General features: G+C 33.4%; 1 protein-coding gene across 4 annotated transcripts in view; it reads left to right on the top strand.

Annotated features, from left to right (window-relative positions):
• Nucleotides 1-20,554, top strand: part of Hr3 (nuclear hormone receptor 3 ROR-beta) — a 79,492-nt gene extending 58,938 nt beyond the window's left edge. For 3 of the 4 annotated variants that reach the window (XM_015516799.2, XM_015516798.2, XM_015516797.2), the window contains exons 2-9: nucleotides 4,379-4,606; nucleotides 6,535-7,105; nucleotides 7,737-8,083; nucleotides 9,753-9,922; nucleotides 11,245-11,377; nucleotides 11,705-11,929; nucleotides 12,725-12,929; nucleotides 16,986-20,554. In XM_015516799.2, the coding sequence (XP_015372285.1) occupies nucleotides 4,379-4,606; nucleotides 6,535-7,105; nucleotides 7,737-8,083; nucleotides 9,753-9,922; nucleotides 11,245-11,377; nucleotides 11,705-11,929; nucleotides 12,725-12,929; nucleotides 16,986-17,094 (1,988 nt within the window). In that variant the 3' untranslated portion in view covers nucleotides 17,095-20,554. The remainder of the gene's footprint in view (nucleotides 1-4,378; nucleotides 4,607-6,534; nucleotides 7,106-7,736; nucleotides 8,084-9,752; nucleotides 9,923-11,244; nucleotides 11,378-11,704; nucleotides 11,930-12,724; nucleotides 12,930-16,985) is intronic. The other variant, XM_089217646.1, reaches the window with a different exon arrangement.
• The last annotated feature ends 1,800 nt before the right edge of the window (nucleotides 20,555-22,354 follow it).

The following is a 22,354-nucleotide window of genomic DNA, read 5'->3' as shown; positions in this document are numbered from 1 at the left end:
TATAATTTATATATAAATATATATTTAAATGTATCATAATAGTGTTGTGCGGCGGAGGTTTCGTCGTCGTCGGCCGCGCGGAAACACTATCGCGCGCGCGACCGCCGCCGGCTCCGAAAAGTCATTGGCCTCTCGCGCAAATACACACACGCGCATACCGTGCACACACACATACACACACACACTCGACTGTGCGGTGCGTCGTGCCACGCCGAAAAACAGCCGTCGCGATGTGCCGTTCCACTACCTCCACCACTTCTACTATTGTGCTACTGCTTCTACTTCTACTACCACTACTACTACTCCTACTACTACTACTACTACTACTACTAATACTACTGTACTGCCGTCTACTACGCTACAACAACGATGACGGGTGGGTGGGTGGCGGTGTTTTTTGCGCAACAAAAACCGCCGCCGCAGTATTATTATTATTATTATTATTATTATTTTAACAATATTATATTATTATTACATCGTTCATTTGCGGACGCGCACTCATCGCAGTTGAGGTCGTTGCGTGCCGCTCACGTTGTTGTCGTCCAGTTCTTTCTTCTTACCATAATAATTATTTACTTCTCTCGGACATGCGCCTAATCGTTTTTTTTTTTATTCATCCGAGAGCGACCGAAAAAATGTTTAGGAGTCGTGTGGAAATAAAATGTTTTAAAAAATAACCACCGATACATACGGCACTAACCCGTAACAACGACGTGAAACTTTGCCGGAAAATTAAGCGTTTTTGCCATGTAAAATTAATTTATGGTAACGTCCTCGTTGAGGAGACGTGCATGCGGTCAAAAACGACGACGGCTGCGGCGGCGGCGGTGGCGTGCACCGACGTACTTTTACCGCGAGCCATCACACGACTTGTTCCCTCGTCACCCCACCCCACCTCACGACGACAACATCGCGGCAGTGGTGCAGTCCGCCGCCGCCTCTAACACTACTGACCTACTTTCTATTGCGGCGGCGGCGGCGTTTACTTTTTCGTTTTTTCTCTATTCTTTCCACATATTATGCAGCGCGCCACACTCGTCTCCGTCGCGGCAGCAGTCGTCGTTTACTCGCGCGGCCTACACCTATGTACACTCTCTCTCACACACACACACACACAGATATTATCATTTATCGTCATTATTGCAATAATGATTATACTTACTGATATTATTATTATTATTATTCTATACACGACTGGAATATTATAATGATAGGAGGCATTAGTATCGGGCAGGCACAGGAAAAGGTTACGGTTCGGCCGGAGAACGCTTGCCCGGATTAACGGTATTTCAATGGATACGATCCGATACGCTTATATTATGTATTATAAACTATAATACGCGGGTGATAATAATAAAGAGTAGGTAAAAATATTAATAATATTCTGTACTTTGGTAAGGACCAACAATGACTGCGTATGAAAATATAATGTACAATATTATACTAATATAAGTTATAATACTATTATACGGTGCCTTTAATATAATATCGTCCGGTGAAAAGCGAACGGCCGTGGTCCCAAATATCACGTACCTATATATAATATATAATTTATTATTTCGGACCACACGATCGCATGTGCGCGCGCTCGAGAGAGTTCCTATTTAAACTTTTCGGCTATTTTCGGCGACCATCGATGATAACGTCTGTCGCGGCGTTCGTTCGTTCACGCAGCGCACGCGTCAATATTTATTTATTTTTTCGCGATCGTCGCCGTCGTCCTATCGTATGTAATGGTACATTATCATGATCGCGTTCTGCATCTCTGACTATACTTGTTTTGTTGACGTCGTCCATCGAGATTGTTTTTAATTTTCTGACCGTTTTATTTTTATTGTTCACATCTTGACCACGCAGGAATTAATAATAATAAAATAATTATTGTTGTTGTTATCATGTCCGCGTATCTATTTCGCACAATCCGACGACGGAGGCGGCGGCGGCATCAGTGGCGTTTACAACACGTCGTCGTCGACGTCTCGCGGAGTCTATTTTCGTCGCGCGGTTTACGCGTTTTTACAATAATCTATTCACAATATTATAATGGTATGTTACGCGTCGCTCGCGCACAATATGCAATAATAATACATCGCATAATGTATTATTATTATAAGTTTTTAATAATAATAATAATAATAATAATAATAATATAATATACAAAGCAGTTATCGTCGTCGTACATAGTGTACGTGTGTATTTGTTTGTATAATTGTATGTTGTTGGTAACGATCCGGCCGCCGCCACCGCCGGCCCTGTAGGTCGTTGAACTCCGTGGCCGGCCAGCTGACTATATACTGTACGGCTATGACTACGACGTCGACGACGGTGCTTTGTGATGGTACCGTTGGTTTTTATTATTTTTTGTTTTTTTTTTGCGTACGAGAATATCACACCAGAATATATATATATTAAAAAAAAAAAAAAAACAGAAACGAAATAAAAAATTAACGGAAAACTGCGGAGCTGACAGTGGTTCAAGCTTTTCGTGCGATGCTTGTACTAATGATACCTCGTGGTATAAGTTGTACTTATAATAAAATAATTAATATATTATACATAAATTCGTCGTCTACTACACTTGTATCGCTTCTCTTCGGCGGTAGTGATGGATAATAATTTGAGCGGTGTAAAATCGATTTCAATTTACAACAACCGCGGCGGCTATGACTATTGACTACGTCATTCATATAATAATAATGATATAAAACCACTCGTATATCGTCGTCATTGGAGTCGATATAAAAATTTTCTTCTGTTTGTTATAACGATAATAATAATAATTTATATACACTCCAGTTCACCCGAGTGTGTTGTATAAAATTATATACAATATAAAAATAAATAAAATACACAACAATATTCAGCAAACAACAAGGTCGTTGAACCTCTTTAGTGTGCAGTGTGAGCGCGTATTACGTCGATCGCTTTGCTCAGACGCGAGCCACCGCCGCCGTCTTATAAGTCTCGAGCGCGATGTGTTTATGCCGGAGAGCGTTTTTTAAAACTCGGGATTGGTAGTTTTTCAAAAATAAATCCTCGAAATAATGGAGCGCACATCGAACATGGCGTACCTAATGACAATATCCTACGGCGTGCACTCGTATAACGCAGTCGTCGGTCATTGCGATAATGTTTTTGTGTAGGTACCCGACGGAGGCGTCGAGTGCGATAATAATAATAATAATGATAATATTATCGATACATAATTATTATTATTATTATCAATGTGTTATGCCTCACACACAGGTACACCGTATCGGTATTCCGATACATATATTACAATATATTATTATGATATATCATAAATCATAATATATATTATTATTTATTGTAATATATGCGCGCCGTGTGTATCGCAACATTATACATTATACGGATATAATATTATGTATTATATTATTCGCACAAAGGGAGAGGGCTGGCGGGGATCAGGTGTCGTGAGTGGCTGAAAGGGGGTGTGGGGGGGGGGCTAGGATTAGAGTGTGTCTGCGTATGACCTTACGCGCGCCGTACGGTTGACCGATTATCACCGTCGTGTGTATACAGCGCGATACCTGCCGCCGACGTTACGGTGCGAATTGTTTATATTCGCCAGTAAAAATGTCACATAATATATCATTACATCGCTTGTATATCTGATGTACCTACGACATGTTCAATCGTGTATATTATGTACATCAAGCACTGCAGCTACGAAATAACATTGTGCTCTCGCATAATAATTATTATGATATTATGTATAGGTACTTAATGAGCGACGACGTAATATTATAATTTATAATCTCAGAATATTATAATATTATACATTGAATCATATACTACACGCATTCGATTTTAGTGTCCGCTTGCAATGATACCTAATATCATATATTTACATAATCATACCATCCTCGTCATAATACCCAGACCCATATGCAGTTGTTCCGGTTTCGTTTGTCGGCGTACTGTAGACTGTAGTCCATTCCTCAGATATATACAAAGAGATGGACTGATAGCGGAGATAGAGAGAGAATGAGAGGGCCAAAATATTGCGAACCTAACCGGCCCATCTGTTATGACCATTTATTGTGTGTGTGTGACATAGAGGAAAAAAAGAATAAGTTGAACAAAATGTTCAGCAAAATTAGATGACATATAGCAGGTACACTTCTTCGCAGGTCCCATGCATCACAGGTGCATTATCGACTACTATCTGTTTCTAACAGTGTCGGAACCTGGGAACCTATTATAGCATGGCATGATGTGGGGGGGGGGACGCGCATTCCATACAATTATGTAATACGAATAATTAATTAATTGATTTTAATTACAATTAAGAATCTTATGCGATCGACAATATCGTAAACTAATCGTTTTGGTACGTTTTCGCGTGTTTCAGCTCAAATCGAGATCATACCGTGCAAGGTATGCGGTGACAAGTCCAGCGGCGTCCACTACGGCGTGATTACGTGCGAGGGCTGCAAAGGATTCTTCCGGCGGTCGCAGTCGTCCGTGGTCAACTATCAGTGCCCGCGCAACAAGAATTGCGTGGTGGACCGAGTCAACAGAAACCGGTGCCAGTACTGTCGGCTCCAGAAATGTCTGCGGTTGGGCATGTCCCGTGACGGTAAGTGTGCAGAGCTTACTATTATACAATCGTATAAATATATGATGCTTGGTGATGGGTGCGCAATGTAGTGAGTGCGCGTAAAAAGGACGACGACGATAAAAATAATTATTTAATCACGACGTGTTGTGTGACGATGACGGCGGCGCGACAAACTTTGGAAATCCACGTTTGTATGCATTTCGTCCCATAATCTCCTCATCACCAACGCAGGGTGCCCACAAGAGAGGGGGGGTGTCAGAATGACCCATGGTACCGAGGCCCAAACTTTCGAAGGCGTTCATGCAAATAATTATTTCAATATTTCAATATTAGAAAAATGTTTAAAATTAATTGTTATTTAACAGGGGCCCGAATTTAGTTCTACACTGGGAGCTGCTGAATAACAGGTCACCGGGGTGGTTAAAAGCCTCTATGACTTTTTTATTTTATCGATATATATATATACCACTGTATCAGTTACTAGCTGGAGCACCTCTGAAAAAATGTGCAAAACGGGAGAGGGTTGACTCTCAATTACCCCCCTCGTTTCACCTATCAATGTGCAGTGTTATCCGTTCGACTAGCTCTCATTGTTTATTCGTTGAAATTTCAAAGCCGAGAATTATAATCTCGACGATGGGGTAAGGGAGCGGAGTTGATCGAGAATAACTCAGTAAATGTTGACTGATTGTTTTAAAAGTTCGTGACAGTTTTATGTTTATTTTTATATTTAATTTAATTTATTTTTAGTTTTTATACATTATTAATTGTTATAATACAATACGTGACTAAAACGACTACGTAAAATAAACGATGGCAGCCATCACGAGAACGTTTCGATATTGGTCAATTGTATTATATAATGTATTCAATATATATATATCAAACGACTCATATAATATATTATTATAATTTCCTGTGCTTTTTGTGAAACGCGATTTGTGTAATGGCGATGTCGGCGCTGGGGTTAAGCTCGCGATCGAGTCAATAACCTACTCTCGACCCGGGGTGTCAACGCAACCAAATACACACGCACGCCTACTCACACCACACCAATGTCGGTGGTGGGCGCACACAATATCGTTATAATAATAAATTAGTCAGTAGTGCAATCAGTTTATCTAACGCTATACTTGGTCCCTTGGGATATTTCTTTAAACCTTCCCAAAAACACAATTATTGCAATGTTAATTTTTCAAGTTTATGACACACTGTTATACGAATTGCATTGTGTCGGTTTGACTAGCTGCTATTATCTGTTTGGTATTAGTATAGTGTTGCAGAAGATTTTTGTAACGTCGTGATATGATAAATTCGTAACGATCGAAATCGTCTAGCCTAATAAATTCAAATATCTATACAGTTGATATAATTATAGTCGTTTGCCACAACAGATCACAAAATGCCACGAATGGGCCGCATTTCAAATCAGTAACGTAACTCAGCCCCCCCACTCCCCCCAACACATTTATGACATATACAATTATTTATTTAATCTAAAATATAATACGGAGAAATTGTCGACTATAATAACGATTTTGCGATGGTTCGCATTACGATAAAACAACTGTGAAAGATGTCTCGCAAGCATTTGGCACCGTAAATAGACATTTAAATTAAATTTATCGGTCTATGAATAAAATTAACATGAGGCAATTTTAACACAGATTCTGGTTGTCCTATATACTGTCATATATTATATAACTATTTTAATAAATATACATAAAAATAAATATAATAACCTAACATGCCAATAGCCATCTGCGCATGAATATCCAAAAAACTACTTATTTAAGCAACTAGGAAGTCGAAATTGAACGATAATTACGAATAAATTACACGACTTGTCTGTGTTGCGTTTTATGCGAATGACAATGTGTGTCGGTATTTTGGTGCATATTGCAAATAATATAACACTCGTCCGTTTTTGTTTTTCGTTTCTACAGCTGTCAAGTTTGGGCGTATGAGCAAGAAGCAACGAGAAAAGGTCGAAGACGAAGTACGATTCCACAGGGCGCAGATGCGTTCAACAGCAGCCGCCGCGGCCGCGGCCGCAGCTGCAGCGGTGGCCGCGCAGGCCACTGCCATTGATTGCTGTTCGACTACGACCGGCATTGGCAGCGGTGGTGGTACCGCGGCCGTAGCCGCTGACTCGTCAGTGTTCGATCACGACCAGCACGGGCAGCAGCACGGGCACGGGCAACAGCAACAGCAGCAGATGCCCTCCAGCACCGCCGACCACGGGCTGCGCTTACACCAACTGCACAGTGGGGGAGGACATCTCTCGCAACACCACCATCAGCAACAACAGCAGCAGCAACAACAGCAACAGCAGCAGCTACAACAGCAGCAACAACAGCACCAGCAACACCAGCTCCACGGCCAGCAGCAACAGTTTAACATCAACAGTAACGTCCAGCAAGCTTACGCCGCGGCCGCAGCAGCAGCCGCCGCAGCAGCGGCGGCTGCTGCGTCCGGCGGTGGCGTCAATGGATCGAACGGCGGCACAGGAGTCGGGTGAGTACAGTGCACCTATTTAATTCAAATAAAATAGTGGGATCGATGCCAAAAGGTGTTGACTTTCGTGATTAGGCAATTGATGGTCTCAAATCACATTTGCAGCGACATCAATTTAATGTGATATAATAATATGATGTTAAACATAGGCGCCCGCAGGGAGGGACAAGCTGGGGAATTTGCCCCCGTCCTGGCTTTTTCAAAATATTTTTTTAAATTGAATGTTTTAAGATAAATTACTATATACTAAACAACAAATTTAAAGTATAAAATAAGTTGTAATATAATATAATATAATATAATATATTGTATACAAGTATAACAAAAAAAGGTTATTATTTTAAAACACCTAGTGAAATTATAATATTTATCTTCAAATCCTAACATTGCCCCCCCTCCCCTCTAGAAAAATTTCTGCGGGCGCCTATGATGTTAAATGCTTGGGATTGAGAGGTTTTATTACGGAGGAGAAATAATATTATGTGATCTATCGGTGAGCAGTTTGGAAATTAAAACAGCAATATATATAGTATCTATTCATATCAGAACCTTTTGGATCTTATTACATATTAAAGTTTATATTGCTATTATTATGTAATCGTTTCACCAATGTCACCGACGTCGTTTGCAGATATGGAGGTGGCGGGTACAACGGCAGCGGCGGAACGAACGCGGCCGCAGCAGCCGCGTCGCTTGTGGTGGACACGTTCGCGGCGTACGCGGCAGCAGCCACTTCGTCGGCGGTGCAGGCTGGCGCGAGTGGTTCCGTGCCGCCCCCATACGACACGGCGGCAACGAGCAGCAATTACGTTGCGGATAGCACGACACCGGCAGCGTCCAGCACGACGCCGTCGACGGCCGCGGCCACGTCCACGTACGGCGGTGACATGGAAGTGTCGTCGGTGGCGGCAGTCGCGTCCGGAGCACAGGACAACTTGATGGCCGGTGTTTCTGGTTCTACGGCCGCCGTTTCTTCGGGTTAGTACATGATATTTATAAGTGCTTAATCAATAATTAGTGTGTTGTGACCACCGGGTGTGTATGCTGAAACAGGTGTTGCAAACGTATAGGAATTTCTGGTGGTTACCGCGGTTATTTTCGAATAGTGGTCCTGTGCAGCATTTTTTGGGGTACTTATTTAGTGCATTCTAACTGATTGTGGTCCATGTTTTTTTTTCGTTGCATTCTAATATTAAAAATATAAAAATAAATATTATCATATTATATTAATATGGAACTTAATTTTCCTTCTAATTTTTCCACATGCAGGCTAGAATTATTGTTACACGTAGGTTAAATTTTATAGACATGTTATTATATTATATTTAAAAATATTATAGCAATGTTGAAAACTTGTTTGATTCATTTTTTCTATAAATTTGAATTTGGTAATTTTTAACTATCATTATATTATTAAAAATTGATCAATGAGAATAATAGTTCGTTATATACATCTTAAAATGGTAAACGATTGAAGCGTATACAAATTACCGGGCCTTAATTAAGCTCCCTAAATTAATACAATTAGAACTTTCATCAAACCTAACTAGTTATCTTTGAAATTTCGTGATTTGAAACACCATCACTATATCACTTCCATTTACGCAAAATTATTCATATTACTTACTACGCATTCATTTACAAGATCTGCATGTATGCAATTTGAAAATTGTCTACTTTGAACTTCTCACAAACTGTCCGCCATCTTAATCGTAGGTATACGTAAAAACTTTTGAAACGTCCAGACGTTTACATCACAATACAATTTAAAGTATTATCATACTAAATAAACATTAAAAATATTAACACATAATCAAATTATTAGTCGTAATATTATGGTACCTACTTTGTAACAATAGTTAGTAGAAATACAAAAATAATGTTAATACGGATCGGGCGGGTAAATGTAAACTGGCCACGCAATTAACATTTTTAATTAAATCTGAGGAGATATAAATATACATTTTAATTCAGGCCAAGTTTGTATGTCAATCATTTTTACCAGGAAAAACTTACATGAGTTTATAATAGACTTTTTGAGCACTTTTTTGTTTTGCGTTGATTACAATCGCCCGACTGCTGTACCTGCGGTTAGGCAAGTGTAGGTGTATATTATGAGTTTAAAAATAATCCTATCTTTTCGTTAAACACTCGAAGATTTTCGCTGATTTATTATTATATATTTACTCCCAAATAATTTATGATATTCAATTAGTTTGTGTTAAATGACTATTTAGTATTCTTAGGAGTTAAATTATAAAATTATGAATCAACAGTGATTTATTATGAGTGTATATAATTTGTAGTTCAAAGTTGAATAAAATAAAAATGTATTATTTATAACCTACTTCATGTAAATATTAATTGTTTTAAACAAAAATCAAAACGAAACTTATTCATATGTTGATTTTCAATTGAACATACAAGACCTAATTTTGATGTTTTTTGAGGGGTCATGAATAAATACCACACCTACTAATGAGTACGACCACATTATTGTAGGTTAGGCAGCCCTCATCTTTGCGGTGCATCACAGTGCAGTGCGAGTGTAATGCGGTTACATCGCTATACACCCCAATAATAATAATAATAGTAGAAATAGTATTTGGGTTAATTGTATCTAACTTTGTGCGTTTACCAATTTTAGCCGCAGATGCCGTCCAGATCAGTGAATTGCTGAGCAAGACCATTGCAGACGCTCATGCCCGCACGTGTTTTTACACGCTCGACCAGATACACGATGGCATGTACCGAACAGCCACAATGGCGGCAGCCAACAAGGCCACTGCCGACAAATTGATAATGTACAAGACCATGGTAAGTTATATTGTTGGGTGTAGCCGTGTATAACGTATTTACGTAACGCCAATATCAGGCTGGGTCGGAGCTTCTTGAAATTTAGTCTTATAAATGTATACTGTAATATGAGCGAAGTGGTTAAGTCGTAACTTGGTAATTTAACCGTTTTTAAGAATGTCGTGTCACCGTGTCTGTAGTTTTAAAAATATCGTCCGTTATTGGTTTAAATTAAAATTATTTATCTAATATAAAATAGAGGATCCAAAATAATTATTGATTCCTTCCCTGTCTGTCAAGATAATTTTTATGTATGACCTTAAATCAAACATTTAATTTTTAAGTGTTTTTTTTTTTTTTTAATTATTATTTTAAAAGTCCATATTATAGTATTTTATTAGACATTGTCCAAATTCTATATGCTAGGTCAAGTTTATTTGTTTATAATAAATATAGTACTATATTTGACTAAAATAAAATGCGGAAAATATTTCTTGTATGATTAAAAATGTAAGTATTTTAATTTTATACGTAGGATAAACAAATATAGGTATTCATTAGGTGCTATAATCCGCTAGTTTGGAAAAAATAATAGTACCTACCTAATTGATACACGATTGGAATAACGTAAATTCAATAAATTCAATATTACGATAATAAATCAAAACAATGTTTTATGTATGAATTACTGCGAAACTTAATTTCACAAAATTTTTAGAAAGATTTATTTAAAGATTTTAAATTTTTAATAAACCGGTTTGTATTAACTGGTTATAAAAATAATTTTAATTAAATTAATTGTATCAAATTTTGAATATTTTCAAACTTCAAACACCTAATAAACGCTTAACTTGAGGTTAAAATACATGACATTAGAACTCATGGCACGCTCCTCTTTATTGGCTAAGTAGGCCCTCCAATGGTTTATTCCACCCGCCCATGCTGTCTCAAAGACAAAAGGCAAGGAGGGTTAAAACCATACAAACCTAAAATTGCTTTTTAGTAGTATATGGGTAAAGCTACTTGCTATATTTTTAGTTAGAATAGTATTCTAGTAGATACAGTTCTGTAGGACATAAATTAAACATGGTATCTTTGAGGAGATCATTTTTGGAATTGACTGGATTAACTAATTGGACACTTGTTTTAAATTAAGTTTTTATATGATATTTTGTGGTAAAAATTATAGATAGGTATAGTTTAGAATTATTTAAATTATTTATATGCAATATATAAATATAAATTTGATGTGTAATGTCGAAAAAAAATTGTAAACATTTTTTATACACGTGCAACTGTCGCTGTCGATTAGAGTTTAATTATAAAATTTTTTTAATTTTTAGCCTCACGAGGAACTGTGGTTGGAATGTGCACAAAAGTTGACGTCCGTAATTCAGCAGATCATCGAATTTGCGAAAATGGTTCCCGGCTTCATGAAACTATCGCAAGACGACCAGATCGTACTACTCAAAGCGGGTAAGTTGTGCATCGGTTATGAACGGTAAAAATGTTTAAACATCGCAAAGACAAGATAGTAGCATATTCTAAAGGAACCCCACGGAAGCTGTTTAATTGAATGGTTATAGTGGTTAGACAGTCAAACGCAAACCTCGTAGATTTAACACGAGTATTATTTATACTCGTATTTTAAACTTTGCAAACGTTTGTAACAGAAATTTTAAAATAGTTTTTTGGTTGCTTTTCTCTTATCTTGCTGTCGCCTCTCGATCTCGTCGTGTTCATTGTGTAACGTTCGTAATCGTACAATTATTTGTGAAACTAATTTCTTTATTGTTCCAACAGGAAGTTTCGAGTTGGCAGTGTTAAGGATGTCCCGACATTACGACCTTCACCGAGACTGCGTCTACTATGCTGATGCATTGCTGCCAGCAGATGCGTTTTATACACAAGACACAGTCGAAAAGAAACTGGTGTCGTTGGCTTTCGAAGTGAGCCGTTCTGTGGCTTCGATGAAACTTACTGAGACCGAGCTGGCCCTGTACTCGGCTGTCGTGTTGCTGTCGCCAGGTTGGTATTCCACGATAACGATTATGTATCTATAATTTTGTACCAGAAATACCACAGATAAGTACAATTATCTAGACGGCAGAGCCGGTTCCGTCCAACGCATATAATAATATGATTTTTATCTTTCACACATTGCGCGTCTGGGATATTCCTTGACCCACATTTTCCCGATTCAGATAGTACAAAATCCGAAACAACAAATGGGGTTTTAATGAGTCAAGGGTTTATTAAATCCCACAGGATTTTTCCATCAGCATTATGGATGTATCCATTTATATACTATCTATGAAACTATAAACACGGTGTGGCCAATTGGTCGATACCAGACGATTTCAAAGGCGATTCCTCCAAGAATTTATTATTATACAACTAATAACGCCTTTAATAAATTCTAGTAACTGCTATTGAAATTACAGTTGCATGAAATCGAATGGCTCTTCATAGGAAAAATATATTACTCGTATCAGTAGATCAGAAAATTCATATAATTTGATACTTTCAATAATGGTTCTCATCCTCAGCTTGAAAAAAGCAACTTTCCTATATTCCGGGGAGCATTATATACATTATCATATTGACTATAATTTTCACTGAAGTCTAACGACACATAACGTTTGACAAAAGTTTTACCTTTAGTCTCCTCTAAAAATTCTACCAAATTCGTGTCTATATAGTGTGTTTTACTTATTATTACCAGTCAGCGACCTAGTTTTTTGTGCGCCTGGCACACTGTTGTTTAACACTCTTAATTTTCGCATGGAAATTATTTTATTTGACTATTAAATCTCGTTACAGACCGACAAGGCTTGAAAGGCACTGCAGAGATCGGTCGCCTCAGACAGGCCATTCTGCGTGCTCTGCGTATGGAGCTCGACCATAGGACCGGTGGTGGCAAAAATGCCACTAACGTTGATCTGCAACACCAGCAACATCATCAACAGCAGCAACAGCAGCAGAATCTAGTTTGCGATGCCCTCATACAAAAGATCCCGATACTCAGGTGAGAATTGATGTAAAATATAATCAAGTACTGCATTTTAGGAACTAATAACTGTACAAAATATGTTTATCTATCAAGTACTCAACAATTAATATTATATTAAGTAATGTTAGATTATATAATTTAATTTCAGCTTTAAGTTTTAATATTATTAAAATCAATTTATAAGATATAACAAACAGTTGCATAATGCAATTAACATAAATAATTAAAGTCATATACACGTAGTGAATCATGGAATGTCAATACATATTATATAGAATAAAATAGTTTTGGCATAAAAAATTAATGTACACAGGTGCGAATGAAAATAAGTAGTAAATGATATATTTGGCATATGGTATGCAAGATTTTCTACACATTTTATTATGTGTTTGTAATACGAGTACGAGTTATAAACAATTAAAGAACTCTTACTAAAAAGTAAAAATTAAATATGATAAAAATTAAATTATGTTTTTAACCTTGCGTTATTTTAATGTTGTAGGTATACTAAAAAAATTTTCAGACTACAAAGTCTAAGTCATTGTAACTTTTGTAATATAATAGGTAATACGCTCATTTTGATCAGTATGTTGATAATTTTTGATAGTTACCATTTTGTAATCACCCTGTAGTTCATATATAATATTCAATATTAGATCGACAAACTTTTAAATTGAAATTTAAGCTTTAAGTTTTGTTTTCATTCCTAGTCATTAATATAGTATTATTATAGTATTAAGTCTAGCTTATACTATTATTTACGGTTACGTGCCAATTCACAAATTAAACTAGTTACTTCTCATTATAACGTAACAAATTGTTTTTCAACACGTCAAAGTTACACATAAAGTTTACTTTATTTTAAATAATTATTTTTCTATAAGTTCTACAGGTATTTATTATGTTATAGGTTTTAAATTTTTTATGAAGATATGTCTAATGACAATATCTACACTCTAGTTTATTGTACCTATATATTTGATAAGCTACCTTTAACAAAAAAATAAATAGTTTTATATATAGGCATTGCCAAAAGAGAAATAAATTGTAAACGTTTGAGTTTTATAGTAATAGATTTCTTAATTTCATTGTGTATACCTTCTTTCTTTTGAACACTTTTAATTATCACTATTAAGTTTTTGTCAATATAAAAAGGACCTATTGAGGACGAATTCGATTTTTCTCGTAAAATGACTTCACTAGATTATAAAAGTAAAAATAAATTTGCTCGGCCAGTAGCTTTACTCGTTTATGACAATTTCGATAAGCCAGCGTCCAGTCCTTTATAGACATTTTTTACTTTAGTCGGGAACGTTGGGGTGTAAAATGACAATTGATTTTGATTTTTTTCACGTGGCTGTGATATTTATTATACTACAGTGGTAAGTATAAATTTTTACACTCATATAGTTGAGATGTAAACAGAGTGTAATCGACTGAATAAAACATTTTCGTCTATATTCTAGTATTAGAACAGATAAATGGGGTAGCAACGGTGAATGAACATACCACTGTATATAGAAAATACGATTCGTTTAGAATTTCAAATATACAGCTAGCTGGTTGTTTAAATGGTTATTCAATATATATATATATATTTATAAATAATGTTAGAGGGGAGGTGATATTGAGGCTATTACATCCGCCACTGCAAATGCCAAATACTACCGCTCCGCGCGTGTATGAATCAAATTTCCGCCGAGTAGATACGTGTCAGCTTAACCCACCTTATTCACCATGCAGCTGTTCGTGCGATAAATACAAGTTCTGCTGCGGCAGTCAATAGCACACATATTCCACTCCTCACTTATACTATAAAAAAATTCTTCATATTTTGCGTGCTGACTTTAGAGTGTACGTGGTGAGTAGATAAATACTTTGATATATTTTTTCAGCAATCAAAATATGATTGCATTATAAAAAAAAATAAAAATAAAAAATGTATTTGTATTATAACGAAAAATAGAGTTATGGTACATATTATATGATTAAAAGTAATATTTTTTTTTCATTTATAAATAAAATTGATTTTTATCCCGATACTTTTGTATACACGATTAATGCCCTACTAAATTAACTACTAATAATACACAGCTGAACTGGTTGGCAAGTTTTTTTTTTTATTTAACTTCAATAGACACAAATACATTTAAATTTTTAACAATAGTAAAACATTACTTTTATACTTCGTTAATGTCATACATACACAATTTTATCTGCGTAATAGAGAAAAACGTAAAAATTAAAAATTTTGAATTGCATTTGATTTCTAATTAGGCACAAGTAAGTTAATTTGTACTAGTGCCTAGTAAAGATACCAAAAACGGTTGTAAGAATATAAGAGCCAACTTGGGGAAATCTGGATTTGATAAATCAGAATAATATATTAATATCATAGCCGTAAAGAGTTTAAACTTCTAAACCTCATCTTCACTAATAGGTACCATAATATATTATTATTTATTATTTGTAGACCTACCAGCTACAACAATAATTTATTTATGATAAATTAATATTTTTATTTTTATTATTCGCATACACATGTTATGTGTAAGATAAAAAAGAAACTTGCATGAAAAAGCAAAATAATTGTAATTTTTAAATTTGTGTATGATCGAGTATAGAGTTGGTATATTAGGTATACAGGGTGATTCTTTTATCAAACAACACTCATTATTTCAAAAACTATTGACTTTTTTCAATTTTTTTTTTTTCAAAATTTTAGATCCATCTTGTTCTAGAACTATATATTTTTTTAAAATATTTTCACCCTTATATTTATCAGGTAAACCATTATCAACTTTTGATTTTCAAATGACAACCTATACTTAAAATGTCATAAACTAAAAAGACTATTTTTTCAATGAATTTTCACGTTTAAATTTTCAATTTTCGTTAATCCGTTTACAAGATATAGCCTCCCAAAGTTGGGTGGTTTTGGGTGTTGTAGATGTATGTTAGGTGGTATTTACAAACGAATACCATATAAGTGTTGTTTGATAAATGAATCACCCTGTATAATATAAGGTATATTATAGATACAAACTGACAATGGCGTTCAAAATAAATGTGGTAATGATAATTTTATTCATTCATAAAGTTCTTACCAAAGTTTCATAATATTATATTTGTTTTTCATTACCTATACAAAGTACGTTTTAAGAGTTTCAAAGTAAACACTCTAGTGACACAAGACACAACTTCAAAAACTATTTAACGTAATTAATTAAATTGTTAAATTGTTACCTATATTATAATAAACAATCACGTCATGTACTTTTAAAGCGTTATAAATTATAATAAACATTGATATATATATATATATATATAATATTATTACTGCATAATTATGGTATTTTTCTACTAATACCTATACTTGGATTGCGCGTGTGAATTTTGTTCAAACATATTAGATGTTATTGTTATATAACATACCTATATGTGAATGATTGCTAAATTAATTGATCTTGTGGTTATTATTAAAGCAAATGAAAATTCTAAAGTTTACTTATATACCTCTGACCTCTCTGCAGTAGTCGTGTCACCAACATTTGTATATGTTCGAAGTATTCAAATAACGAACTTTAAATGTAATGGATGCAAAAAAATATAACAATATGATTTATATTTGTGTATAGGAATCTCACTTGGGAATTCCTGGCTTACAAAAGTTATAAAATAAAGCATACATCATTTATGCAAACTTTATTTAAACTGAAAATAAATATTCTCCATGTATTATGAAATTAAATTATTCTGAATATTTTGACCTGTAAAAACTGTGGCTGCTGTAAAATTCATAAATATGTACCTATACTTGACATATATTATGTGTGAGATTTACTTTACTATCGATAGGTTGAAATGTAGAATATAGATGTGTTATTCACGAAATGTTAATATCTCTCTTCTTATTTTTAATGACTTGTTCGGTGTGTTCGCTCAAAAAAATGTCGGCCGTATGTGTTTTATTAACCGTCATCGATTATGAAAGCATGAAAAAAATCTTTACAAACATAATAATAATACTATAACGTCGTGATGACTAACAGTTCGATTGTTTTACTACAGGCAACTGGGAATGCTGCACATGGAAGCGTTGGCCAAGTTGCGTCGTACTGTTCCACACTTGGAGTTCCCGGCCCTGCACAAGGAACTGTTCTCGGTCGACGGCAGTTGATCTGAGGAGGAAGGCTGCGACGACGACGACGACGACGGCGGCGGCGGCGTCGGCGGCTGTGATGGCGGCGGTGGTGGCGGAAGCGGTGGTAGCGGCGACGGTGACGACTCGGTGAATGACTCGTCTTCGATCGTCATCTCGTCGGTGATCTCTTTGGCTGGCGGACTTGAATGAGAGCTGCAGCAGCAGCAGAAGCAGAGTGCAATCAGCAAAGTTGTCGTAGACGACTGTGTAACATATTATATATTATTAGTACATTATATTTTAATATAAAAAAAAAAAAAAAAAAAAAAAAAAACAGAAAAATTTTTTTTTTTTAAATTTAAAAATCTCGCGAGATCACACACCGCCGTCGCATAATCAATAATATTATATTCTTTTATTATGTATAGTGTTGTTTTGTTTTGTTACAAGGTAGTGTCTCATATAATTTATCGCTTGTTTACGATACATAGAATATTGATATTATTATTATTACTATTATTACTGTTGTTGTTATATAGTATTTTTATATACATATATATATTTATGGGACATAAATCCGCTGCAAGTACGTAATGGATAGGTATAATAATTCTGTACGATTATGTTGTTTGTGTGAATATTTTCCCGGTCTCAAATGTATTATAAGAACGTCGCTTGTTAAAACGGTTTCCATTGCGGGAAGAGATCCATTGCGCGCGCGCGCGTGTGTGCGTGTGTGTGTTGAAGAAGAGAGCTTAATATTCTCGTTGTAGTCGCCTTGCATTTTGTGTTTGGTGTTGAGTGTTTGAGTGAGTCGTGGACGAAAGATTTCGTCGTTGTTGTCTCTGTTAATCTTCGGATCGAGTGTTGTTTATTTAGGTAGGTACGTTAATCGTAGTCGACGACGGTCGTACACGTACTGCACACGTCGCGTTCACACGCATAAGATTTTAATGTGAATCGATAAAGTGATGTATACACAATAATAATATCATATTCCCGCACGTAATAATTGTAACAACGTCGTCCCCCGTCGTGTATCACGACGAGTATTGTTTTTTGTACGATTTATTGTTTTTTTTTTTCCTTGAAAAGAAAAAATGAATAAAATAATTTCATTTTTGATCAGCGTAGATAGTACCACGCGTGTTGCACATTTTGTCGTCGTAGTCGTCGTCGTCATATTTGTAAATAATAGTATCTAGTGCGTGTTCTATGTGAACCGCAATGTAAACACATCTATTGTATAATATTATCATGATTAGAATACGTATAATATTATTATTAATTATAATACCACATTGCTACCGTGTTAAAGAAACGGGAGGGGGAGGGCATAGTGCCGGCGGCCGAGGAGGGTTTTTTTCATCTTTATTGTTTATATTTATATTTTTCTATTGAAAACTCACAAACTTTATCGATGTTAAATTGTTCGAAAAACTGTGGAAAATAAATCTAATTAATAGAGAAGCACACTCTACACACTTGTCACGTAATAAAAGTATTGTATTGTACAGATGCACACACACACACACACTTGTAATATAGTTGTCGTACCTTCGTACCTATATTATATAATATTATGATATCGAATAAATTCCATGCTCGATATAATAAATATTATTGTATCATATTTAGTACACGTATATTTTATAGTTATTATACTGCCTATTATTACGTGTTTAATATTATAACTTTGTGTAGATAGATATAATATATAGATAGGTGTATAATGTTATAAAATGAGGCCGCCGCCGCCGCCTCTCGTTCAAATATAATATTAACAATTATTATTATATTATGTGTTATTCGTGTTTTTTGTGTTTTGTATAAATTATAATGTTTAGAACCGTCGTCGTTGTCATCTACTACAATACTTTTTTTCTTTTTTTTCTCTAAGCGACTAACGTATTATTATGTATGTACCTAATATATACGACATACTATGATTTACACATTGAATATCGTGAGTGTAAAAAAGTGGCTACACAGCAAAAAGTTGTAACACATATTATATATTATTATGTATGTATTTTATTCGTAAGTCGTTCGACGACGGCGGTTATGGCACCGGCTGCGTATTCATGTATACGTGTAATATATGAATATATCATAAAAAATATTATTATAATACACGAATAGTTTTAATTTGTTTTCGTTAATATTATTATTATTATTATTATGAATAGGACATTTAACGTGATGTGGGGTAATTATATTGTGAAATTAATTCGATAAGCAGACGGAGTGAAAATGTGTAAAATAAAATTTTTAATATTTAAAGAGTATAATATTATATAATACATATAATTAAATTGGTATATATTACGATAGTTTTTTACGAAAATAAAAAACGATATATTGTTGTTTTTTTTATAATTATAATTATAATTTTTTTTTGCGTTCGCCCGCAATTTTATGAATTTTATTAAACTTTGTCATTTTATTATTAGATAAGAATATTATATATTATATAATTATATGATAAACAAACAAAATATTTTTATGTTGTATACCGCAACAGTCAAGTAAAACACGCGCACATAATAATATATCATTTTTATTGTTTATTTTTTAAGTTACGTTTATCGTTTGTTCTCGTATCTTAATATGTAATAGCAATTGATATAAATTTATATATGTATATGTATATATATATATATATATATATATATATATATATATATATATATATATATATATATATGTATTATATATGTATAAATTCTATCATTGGTCTTAGATAGTAATTATCATCATCTATAATCAATGATATTATGTTTGTCACCTCATCCTCGTCCTCTTCCGAAACGCGTATAGGTATTATATTTATATAGGTACAGTGGAAGTGTGTTTCAGTTTTTTTTTAAATTTCTTTTCGTTTTCCACTACTACTAGAAAGGTGCTCCGTGTTATTATTATTATTATTATTATTATTGTTATTAATTAATTATTATCGCTTATTATTATTATTATTATTATTATTATTGTTTAACGAGAGATAATATTATAAAACAAGAAAAATATATAAGTATATATATATATATATATATATATATATATATATACGCATGTAGATTATATGGTATATTTTGGTTTTCATTTTTTTTTCACTTTTTTCTAAGAAAAAAATATATTCACGGACAATATGTTGATGGCAAAGGCGCTATCGTGTGACGTAGTGATTGGCTGACATCCGATATCCACAAACATAATATCACACACACATGACACGGCACTAAGCGTAGTTGTGACTTCCACCCTTGATAATAACGTTAGAATTAACCTTTTTATACCTCAAAATTTAAAAAAATTTGTTTAAAATGATTCTGGATTTAAATATTAATATTCGAAGTTAAAAATAATAAAAATTAAGCAGTTTTGTAACCTCCGGTGTCTTATGGACTCCAATTAATAGCTTACACATTATGATCATTTTAGGATTATGTACACTGTTATATCTGGAATGAATAAAAATAGACCTATCTACCTAATATTGACCTATCTTATATTTCTAATGTACCTACACAAATATATAAATATTAAGTTTGTCAGAATTTGTCTAATAATTAATGTGTAAATTTATACACTAATAATTATTTTATTATATTAAAAACAAAATATTGACATATTATTATGATAATAAAACAGTACTGGATAGTACATTTTAATATTTTGTGATTTATGGAGTTATTAAAGATTTTTTTTTTTTAATTTAAATAAGGCTTCAACTCCTGAGGTTATTAGCCTGTAACAATTACAAAATAGTGTTAATAGGACTTAAAACTATGGGGATACATTATGTTTAATAATAGAGGGAGTTTATAGAATATATGTACATTTGGTTATTTTTCTAAATTAGTTTTGCTAAGCCTATTAAAGATTTTATATATTTAATTTATCATAACTCTACCTACCTACTATTCCATTTATTCAAAAAAAAAAAAAACATGATTTTTTATTTAAATGTTTTTTTTTTTTTTAATAATAATATTAGCTACTTGAAATTTGATTTTCTTACAATTCCTGTTTTTAAGAATAGGTTCATGTTTAATTGCAAATAAGAAATAATGTTGTGAGATTTTACGGAGTGCAATAATTTTTTTATAATCTACTCTTTTTTCTTCTTTTTTTTTTAAAGAATGTAATTATGTTTACTACTTCATTGAATGTATTAATTAGTGTTTTCAAGCGAGTCAAATATAAAAGTTAAATCAAATACCTAAAATAAATATTTTCGTTTTAAAAATAAATAAACAATGATAAAGTATAAAACCTTTCTATTTTTAAGTTTATAACCCTCTTTTTTATCAAACTAACATTCATTTTAATCATTTGAAACTAGCTCTGAGCGAAACTTAGTGGCCCGTTGAACTCGCTGAAAGTGGATATCGATTTTGGAATTATAAAAGTAGAAAGTTTTTTAGATTAAGATTAGGATTTGTGATAAGAATTGGTGATAAGGGCGATAAGGCTTCCGTCTTATATGCATAGATATATTAAACACCTAGATCACAAACTCATATTTAATATTGAAGCCAGACGCCATTGCCAGGTGGGGCAAAAATGATAGTAATTATCGATACTGAAAATCGATTTCGATTTTATCGATATCGATTACCGATGTTATTTATATTGATCCTTTATACATTAATTATTATGAAATAAATAATTATTATTACAACAAATTACAAAAAAAAAAAATATATAATAACTAATATGTATACTTACATAAAATAAAATATTATAGAACAGTATATTAATAGATAAGAGCAATGTTTAGTGTCTTGTATAAACATAATAACTAAATAGGTATATTATATCATAAAAAATTACTATTACAACAAATTATAAAAAAATGTATAGTAACTATTAAGTTTACTTACATAAAATAAAATATAATAATTATACACAATATAGTCATTTAGAACAACATATTAATATAAGAACCATGTTTAGTGCCTTGCATAAACATAATAATTAATAAATATATTAAATATAATATATAATTAAATAGGTATATTATTTTATGAATATAATACCAAAAATTATAAAAAAATGTACTTATAGTAAGTATACTAACATAAAATAGATATTGTTATACACATAGTCACTTAGAACAATATTAAAGTACATTTAATAAGTATTGATTATAAAATATTATGGTTTTGGTTAATTTCTGACGTTGACTAATTGGATTTAAAATATCACTTGAGTATATTTTGCCAAAAGAATGTAGTCTTAAATTTAAATATTTTTTAATCAAAACTGAAATTATCATTAATTTATGTGGTCT

Source organism: Diuraphis noxia, unplaced genomic scaffold (assembly GCF_037042655.1).
Source record: "Diuraphis noxia isolate RWA-SAM2 unplaced genomic scaffold, SU_Dnox_SAM2 contig0001, whole genome shotgun sequence".
Classification (NCBI taxonomy): domain Eukaryota; kingdom Metazoa; phylum Arthropoda; class Insecta; order Hemiptera; family Aphididae; genus Diuraphis; species Diuraphis noxia.
This window is presented reverse-complemented; position numbering and strand designations above follow the sequence as displayed.